Source organism: Spinacia oleracea, chromosome 4 (assembly GCF_020520425.1).
Source record: "Spinacia oleracea cultivar Varoflay chromosome 4, BTI_SOV_V1, whole genome shotgun sequence".
NCBI lineage: Eukaryota > Viridiplantae > Streptophyta > Magnoliopsida > Caryophyllales > Amaranthaceae > Spinacia > Spinacia oleracea.
This window is the reverse complement of record NC_079490.1, coordinates 55,568,327-55,577,625: the sequence shown is the minus strand read 5'-3', so window position 1 is coordinate 55,577,625 and position 9,299 is coordinate 55,568,327. Positions and strand designations below refer to the sequence as shown.

The 9,299-nt window shown below is 35.3% G+C and overlaps 1 protein-coding gene across 1 annotated transcript; it reads right to left on the bottom strand.

The window, feature by feature from the left end:
• Positions 1-461: 461 nt before the first annotated feature.
• Positions 462-3,833, bottom strand: LOC110781334 (uncharacterized). The gene is made up of 4 exons (XM_056826681.1): positions 3,587-3,833; positions 2,942-3,193; positions 2,794-2,853; positions 462-690 (listed from the first exon to the last, which is right to left on the bottom strand). The coding sequence occupies exons 2-4, from the start codon at positions 3,098-3,100 to the stop codon at positions 586-588; spliced, it is 324 nt and encodes a 107-aa protein (XP_056682659.1). The 5' UTR covers positions 3,101-3,193; positions 3,587-3,833; the 3' UTR covers positions 462-585.
• Between the last annotated feature and the right edge of the window lie 5,466 nt (positions 3,834-9,299).

Genomic DNA, 9,299 nt, shown 5'->3' with positions numbered 1-9,299 from the left:
TGCAGCGTACATCGTATGCTGCAACTGGGGGGCCTGCAACAAGTCTGGATTTGTTGCAGCGTACAATGTTCGCTGCAAAAAAGTACTTTTTGTAGCGTACATACATATGTACGCTGCAACAAGTGTCAAAAATTTGTCCATAATCTTGACTTGTTGCAGCGTACAAATTCATGTACGCTGCAACAAGTGCCAAAATTTGGCCAAAATCTTGACTTGTTGCAGCGTACAAAATCATGTACGCTGCAATAAACCCCCCCTGTTGCAGGGTACATCTATTTGTACGCTGCAACAAGTGTGAAATTTTGTTAAATTTTACACCCTTGTTGCAGCGTACACATATATACGTACGCTGCAACAAAGCACTTTTGGCGGGAAAATTTTAATTTTGTTTAGGATACCCAGAATGCCTTGCACCAAATATAGAAACCTGTCACAACAATAATAAAATATCGCAACCTGTATAACAAATATAAAAACAATAATTGTTGTTTTGTATACATGAAACCAAAGTGCACGTACATTTAAATATATGTTCCAATTTCATTGTACGCATACATTTTAATATAAAAGATTGTTCTATAACATCTAAACCAACTCGATCAAGCGCGATCTGGTAAAAAACTTAGCCCATTGCTCACGAACCACATCAATTTCCTCACTCGCATAAGGCGCATTCCTCAGAGTATAGACCTTTACAAAAACAAAAATTTCAATTAAGCATTAAATTAAATGCAAATTTAATATCACATTTTAACATTCAAGCACTAATGACAATGTCCTAATAGTCTAGAATACGAGTCAAGAGTAAGGAAAATGTTATTTTAGCCTAAATATGACCTATAACGATCCAATGAGCCTTAAATGTGCATAAGTATATTGAAATGAGTTTAAAAAAGTTCAAACTATTCATATTAATCATGTAATAAGAATAAAATGAGTCCTTAGGTTCGTTAGTTCAAAGTTGGGAGCGTAAATGTCATTTAAGCTCTAAATATGACCTATAGCAATCTAATGAGCCTTAAATGTGCATAAATAGATTGGAATTAGTTTAAGAAAGTTAAAACTATGCATATTAATCATGTAATAAGAATCAAATGAGTCCGTAGGTTCTTTAGTTCAAAGTTGGGAGCGTAAATGTCATTTAAGCTCTAAATATGACCTATAGAGATCTAATGAGCCTTAAATGTGCATAAATAGATTGGAATTAGTTTAAGAAAGTTCAAACTATGCATATTAATCATGTAATAAGAATCAAATGAGTCCTTAGGTTCTTTAGTTCAAAGTTGGGAGCGTAAATGTCATTTAAGCTCTAAATATGACCTATAGAGATCTAATGAGCCTTAAATGTGCATAAATAGATTGGAATTAGTTTAAGAAAGTTAAAACTATTCATATTAATTATGTAATAAGAATCAAATGAGTCCTTAGGTTCTTTAGTTCAAAGTTGGGAGCGGAAATGTCATTTTAGCTCTAAATATGACCAATAACGACCCAATGAGCCTTAAATGTGCATACATGATGGGAATGAGTTTTAGAAAGTTAATAATATGCATATTAATCATTTAATAAGAATCAAATGAGTCCTTAGGTTTTTTAGTTCAAAGTTGGGAGCGTAAATGTCATTTTAGCTCTAAATATGACCTATAACGATCCGATGAGCCTTAAATGTGCATAAATAGTTTGGAATGAGTTTTATAAAGTTAATACTATGTATATTAAATATGTAATAAGAATAAAATGAGTCCTTAGGTTCGTTAGTTCAAAGTTGGGAGCGTAAATGTCATTTAAGCTCTAAATATGACCTATAGCGATCTAATGAGCCTTAAATGTGCATAAATAGATTGGAATTAGTTTAAGAAAGTTAATAATATGCATATTAATCATGTAATAAGAATCAAATGAGTCCTTAGGTTCTTCAGTTCAAAGTTGGGAGTGGAAATGTCGTTTTAGTTCTAAATATGACCTATAACGACCCAATGAGCCTTAAATGTGCATACATAGATTAGATTGAGTTTTAGAAAGTTAATACTATGCATATTAATCATGTAATAAGAATAAAATGAGTCCTTAGGTTCTTTAGTTCAAAGTTGGGAGCGGACATGTCGTTTAAGCTCTAAATATGACCTATAGCGATCTAATGAGCCTTAAATGTGCATACATAGATTAGAATGAGTTTTATAAAGTTAATACTATGCATATTAATCATGTAATAAGAATAAAATGAGTCATTAGGTTCGTTAGTTCAAAGTTGGGAGCGAAAAATGTCATTTTAGCCTAATTATGACCTATAATGGCCAAACAAGTCTCAAATGTGCATAAATAGATTGGATTGAGTCTTGGAAAGTTAAAGCTAATCATATAAATCATGTAGTAAGTTTGAAATGAGTTCTTAGGTTCATTAGTTCAAAGTTGGGAGCGAAAATGTCATTTTAGCCTAAATATGACCTATATAGCCAAACAAGTCTCAAATGTACATAAATAGATTGGATTGAGTCTTGGAAAGTTACAACTAATCATATGCCTATTTCCACCCAAATCCAAGAACAACCTATGCCTATTTCCAAAAAAGAAAAAGGGAGGGAAAGAAAAAGAAAGATAATACAAGAGCATGTTAAAGACCAAAAAATAAAAACAAGTAGAAACTTAGCCGATTTTCATATTAGCTTTATGACTTATTTTTTCCCCACATGGAATCCTTCTTCAGCTAATTCCATTAATTAATTAAATGAGAAAACAAATTAAATAATTAACCAACACCAAAGTACATGCAAGAAACAAAATTAGATGTCTTACTTTTTTCCTCAACCGGCTTTTCCTTGCTGCCTCACGGTTCTGAGCAAGCCTTCGTAGAGTCTATAATAATAAATATTTAAAGATGTTACAAAAATGAAGCTACAAGATGTCAAATAGCATGAAAAGAGAAGAGTGAACAACTTCTAACCTTATGATCAGTCTCCTTCGATCTGTCACTCGAATGATAATGACATTGCTTCTGCCCCCACCGTCTCTGAGCTTCCATCGTCACGAAATACAACCAGGCCTTTATTGAGTTTGTCGTCCCAAGATTCAAGTTCAGCCTCTCTCCAAATGCTAGCTCCATTCCCTGAAACTGCCAAAATGCTAGCTCCTACAAATGGCTGCCCCCAACTAGGTGACACATACTTCTTCAGGGAAGACAGGGACATTAGTGTTCCTGTAGCAGATAACAATACAATATTTAGGTAAGATAACAGCTGGAATTACCAAAATGGCCTGCAATATATATATATATATATATATGGGGATTTTGAACTACATATTGGAAATCTACAAGTAAAGAATCTGGAAACAGATGCAGAGATTGTACTTTTATATCACAAAAGAAGATTAGTACGTAAACCTGGAAAATCTAGATTGGTCAAATAGACAGAACAAATTAGGCTACCATTCTTTGCTTAGAGTGATTAAATACAAAACTCTGCCCTTACAAATTAGACCACCTACACTAGGCCCATTTAAATTCCTACTACCCAACACAGCAACTGTCTCCAAACTCCAAAGTCTAACTGTTCTGCATAGCAGAATTATATACAATTCACAAACATACCATGCGATAACCGGCAGTTAGCACCATATCGACATCGTTGTTGAAGGAAGAACTTGCATATCTGCACTTTGTGGTCTACCATCAGTACATAAAGATAAAGAAAATAAAAGGCAGTTAATTTTCTTCCTCTACATCTCAAAACATCTAGGATTTTCAAGAGAGTAGAGTAATACAGAGATACATGAGCACTCGTGCAGTCATGCTTAGTGATTGCAGTTATATTCTAATACTTGTATATATCATATACGCCAGTGTTAAAATTATCATTTGCCTTTATTTTTATGGTTACTCCAATCTAGATTGCAAGCAAGAAATATGAAGTATTTAGGTTTAATTCTAAACCCACTGGTTAAAAGTATTTCAGCTTTGTTAGGAGTCCAGCTTGTGAAGCACATATAAAATCAGACTAAACTCCCATCTGTATCCAGCATTCCAGCCAGAAAAACTGGGAATCCTAAGACTCCTAAGGACACTTCCCTCCCTAAGGCCAAAGAAACAGAACAAAAACTTCCCGAAACCCTATAGGATCTTGCCTGAAACTTCTCTGCTCTAAGCTTTTTCCCTTAAACGAAAATCAAAACGAAAATCAAAACGAAAATCAAAAACGAAAATCAAAACGAAAATCAAAACGAAAATCAAAAAAGAAAATCAAAACGAAAATCCAAACGAAAATCAAAAACGAAAATCAAAAACAATAATCAAAACGAAAATCAAAAACTAAAATTGAACCCTAATCTAAAAACGAAAATAAAAAACGAAAATAAAAATTGAACACACCATAGCAAAACCACCGGAACCACGACGCCGAGCAACCACCGGAACCACGACGCGACGGGGAGATGCTGAACCCCCGGCCGACCAAGAATATAACCTTTCAGTGACAGGCCGCGCGAGAATTGAACGGGATGGGGGAGATGAGGCGAGAACACCACACACCGGCGAAGACAGCGACGCAGGGCTGAGCAACGCTTGGGTTCGACGGCGACGTAGGGCTGAGTTCGACGGCGACGCAGGGCTGAGTTCGACGGCTGAGTTCGACGGTTTGTTTGGATATTTGTTTAAGGGAAAAAGCTTGGAGCAGAGAAAGAACAACGTACGTTTGAGCCCGCTCGTTTGAGCGCGGTTTGTTGCATAGGAAAGTAAAAAATTTTGAAACGCGGACTTGTTGCAGCGGGCAATAACATGTACGCTGCAATAAAGTCGGGTTGTTGCTGCGGGCTTTTATTTTGTACGCTGCAACAAACACATTTGCTGCGAACAACTAAAATGTACGCTGCGATAACCCTTTAAAGGGTTTGACCCGCGTTGACCGACTGGTTGTTGAAGCGTATTTATACATGTACGCTGCAATAAGGGGGCTGCAACAGGGGTTTTTTCTACTAGTGGAAGATGGCGAGTCTTCACAACCACGTAGGTGAATCCTCAAGTGCTTCTCAAAATAGCACTTAGTCAATAGGGTTAAATTATGTTCACTTTTAGTGAACCATCAAGAGCTACCTCGCAGCTATATTAACCCCCACAAGACCATAGATTCATTAAGAACATAATATAATGTTCAACCTCTCAAATAATTTGGTTGGTGAATCCACAAGTTGAATGCGTCCATTTCAATATGTTAGATTCATTAAGAGTTTATACAACTCAACCCTCATACAAGCGGTGGTTCTCTTTAAAGTGCATCTCAACTAGCACTCTACCATTAAGAGTTCAAAGACTCAACCTCATTCAAGCATTACAACACATGCCATAGGGATAAGCAAGTAATGCTTATTACTTTACTCAAATGGGCATGAAGCCTATCCCCCTCGACATTTCAACCATCAAGGATCATTACATGTCCCAATTCAATCTTCGTACCATAGTGCATAGCGTACCTTGCATTAAGATTTTCCGTTAGAAAGTATAACCATAAGCAAGGACATTTAAATGGTATATGCTCACTCAAAAGCACACATGGTAAAGAAATTATAAGATGCTTTGTTCTTGGTTCAACTAACACCAATTAAATTTGATGGGACAATTTTGTAAAACTCAATTTTACAAAAAGTTCTTCATAAAGTATGATCCTCAAATCAACATAGCCACTTTAGTGAAAGTACTTCATCAATATCAAACTTCTATAATTTGCATCGAAAACTTCAAAGCGACATACTTTGAAAACATAGCAAATAAATACCATTCGACCTTATCCATGATACCTTTAAAATGAAGCAAACCCTCGTTCACTAAAAATTTGTGAAATTAAAAACAACTCAATTATTTCACAGTAAATTCACAAATAATAGCTATGTCAAAATACCAACAATACATATCATTATCATAGCGGAAAATATACTAGCGTCCACAACCTAAATCATGTTTTAGGTCCTTTTAAAGGTTGAAGCTAAAAATTACATTCCACACATACCCACAAATGATATGATTTTATATTTCCACAAATCTTCTCAAAAATTAAGAAAATGACTTACTATGAAAACCAAACATTTGTTTTCATATATTACTCAAAACCATTTACTTAAATAACACTTTCAACTTTCAAGGGAGAAGACATAGAATTCAATGAAGGTTTAAAACTCAATATTCAACATGTGATGTAAATATAACTTGAGCACATCATCCACATATCGAGTAAAATAACCACACATAATTATCACCTTGGAAAAATAAGAATTGAAATTCTCCACCCAAGTTATTAATCTAAACAACTATGAGAATTCAAATTCTACACAATCAATATGCATCAAGATATCGATAAGGTACATGTACCATTACAATGGTGATAACTCCAACACACATAATGAATTCCATAAACACATAATTCTTATCCTCAAGCATGGGAACTCATCACTCATGGTTTTACCACTTAAAACAATCACTTTACATACCTATGATAAAAGAGCATGCAATATAGGAATGAAAATTAAACTGCTCAAAAATCTAAGTGATATAAAACTTGTTCCCAAAATAATAAGAATAAGAAAATCTCACTCCCTTACGTTGATAAGGTTCTCCCAATTCAAGTATAGCCTTGAAACTCCTAATAACCATCCGGTGAATAGTCATCAAACCCTTTCAAGAAAACATCTAGATATTCATATTCCTTAGGTAGGTTGCGAAACTCACAAGTAAGCTTAACTTACTCCCAAAAGCTTCCCCTCAAAGGTTAACGACAAAAAGTCTCCATTGACAAATCACGGAATTAAGGTCTTACTCATAGGAATTGAAAACACAACACAAATTCAAGGCATACATAAAAACGTCCTTTAGCATAACGGGCAATTCTCATGCCTTGAAAACTCTAACTTCAAATTATCTCTTCTAAATTCAACTTGTTCACTACTAAAAAAAAAATTAGAAGAAAATAGAACAATCAAGCAAGAGACACTTTAAACCCAACATGCATAGCCAAATAATTAATTGCATCATGCACAAACATGCTAAAAGAAGAATTACCGTTAAAATGAGAATACTCAAAAAAATACATACCAAAACTCATCAATAAGATGAACAACCCAAGAAGTCATGGAATTACATGCATAATAAAAAGAGTACACTCAAATAATACAAGGACCAAGAAAACAAGTCCAACATTGAAATATTAGGCACTTCCCATATAGTGGACTTAAAAGTCTCTTTTACATGACACCTAAAAATTTCGAATCTCGAATATTTGGACTCACAACCACTTTCCAAAAAACACCGGGGTCTAAAGGTTTCCCAAGAGAAACTCTCAAAAATACATGAGCATTCAAAAACAACCCCCACATGGAAATAATAAGCCCAAAAATTAAGATCATAAAATGATCACTCAACAAGGTTAAACTATGAGAAATGCCATAATAAAATTATGTACTCAACAATTCCCATAAAACCATTTTAAGATCAATAAACCCTTAAAACTCAAGTCTCAAAACTTTTGGCCAACTTTAATGAAATTCCAACACCAACACAAATAAAAGGCTATTTAGTCTCAACCATAGAAAATTCATTAAACAACACCATACCAATCATGACAAGATTAATGGTCAAATTCCCAAAAGTGTAGTGACTCGAATAATCAGGTATACATCCAAGGAAAATATTATACGTAAAAACTCACTCAACATATTCCAAGGAAAAGGGTTAACATAGTTTGCTTCCACAAACTCAAACACTTATGTTCTAGGGGGTCATCACAAGCTTATGATAACTTGCTCCAATGGGTACACAAAAAACTCCAAGGAATTAAATATGCATATTTCCAACAATGCATAAGAAACCATTGATTATGAAGTTACATACCCAATATTCATGGTGATAAACAAGAACTTGGAATCATACGTATACACCAATATTACTATGACAAGTTAGCGCTTGAAATGACAACGTACAAGGCTAATAATCTAATCACTATTAGAATAAAACTACTTACTAAATACCCTTAGTAAAGCAAGTACACAAAGTCACAAGCCCAAAATTCCTCTACCAAGGAAAATATGACAATGCACAAATAATTCACATTAGTCTTTGAAAGACTAAAAACATAACTTTAACAAAACTAAGGTCTCCGATCATCCAATGACAATCCGACCGTTGAAAATCAAGCCCAAGATGTCCCGGATATTGTGTCAAAATTTCAGGACAATCGGACCACGGATGACCCTCGATCCGGATCAATCTTTGAGACTTCTCCCAGAAAAACGTGAATGAAAAACATCTTTGGAAACCCTCTAAATTCCCTTTATCTTTCACTCAAACTCACAAATATAAATTTCCTCAAAAATCATAAGAAGTATTTAGCCATTGTATCTCGTTTTCAAATTGTTGTAATAATTGGGTTTTCAAGGCAAATACTAGAATAAGAATAAGAACGAGTTTAGGAAATCGTTGCGCCGTGGTAACCAAACCACTGCCTTGAAAACGAGATTCGGTGCAACCGGGGTGCACAATTGTATCCACCGATTCGTTCCCTAAGGTTTACACAACTCTCAACACACAAAGGCACTTTTGGGTGATGAGATGGAGCCACATAAACTTATGCCCAAAAGAATAAGAAGGAAAAGGTTTGAAGAGATAAAATTTTCATGACTTAATCATGAACCAAAATTCTTCCATCCAAAACAAAAGGGAAAGGAGGAGGAGAGGAAGAGATCAATATATGTGTGTACCAACAACTCAGAAAATGAAGAGTACTTATAGGATGTGTGGAGGAGACAAAACAATCCAAAGAAATCAAAGGTTTCAAAGGAATTCAATGATATTAATCAACCATAAACCCATGATAATGAAGAGTTGATAACCCCCATAATCAAGAGAAATAATGGACCAACTTAATCACCATAATCAGAATGATAATTGTCCATAAATAATACTTAAAAGGTTATCATAAAGGAGGAATCCAAAGAGAAGATCAAAAATGGACAACACCAAGAACCGATCTCGAAACCTGCCGGTTTTCCAAAACCGGCCGGTTTTCGGTTCACTTCAAAAAATGCCTTTTAAGTCCGATTTTCAACTTACACTCGAAACCTGCCGGTTTCGGAAAACCTGGCAGGCAGGTTTTGAGAAACCTGCCGGTTCTCCAAAATCTGGCAGGCAGGTTTTGAGCGCTTTTCCATCTTTAAATTCCAACAGAACCGACCAAGCCCGTAGGCAAGGCCGGCCAGCAAACCCGCGCAGCATCACACCGACACGCGCAGCGAGCTGGGCCGTGGGCCGCGCTGCTGCTGCTGTG

Bases quoted from the DNA above. Each gene is read 5' to 3' on its own strand.
- LOC110781334 (XM_056826681.1), bottom strand. From the start codon at position 3,100: ATGGAGCTAGCATTTGGAGAGAGGCTGAACTTGAATCTTGGGACGACA. The intron at 2,854-2,941 runs GTTAGAAGTTGT...TTATTATTATAG, and splicing joins CGAAGGAGACTGATCATAAG to ACTCTACGAAGGCTTGCTCA. The intron at 691-2,793 runs GTAAGACATCTA...GTTTTTGTAAAG, and splicing joins AAAGCCGGTTGAGGAAAAAA to GTCTATACTCTGAGGAATGC.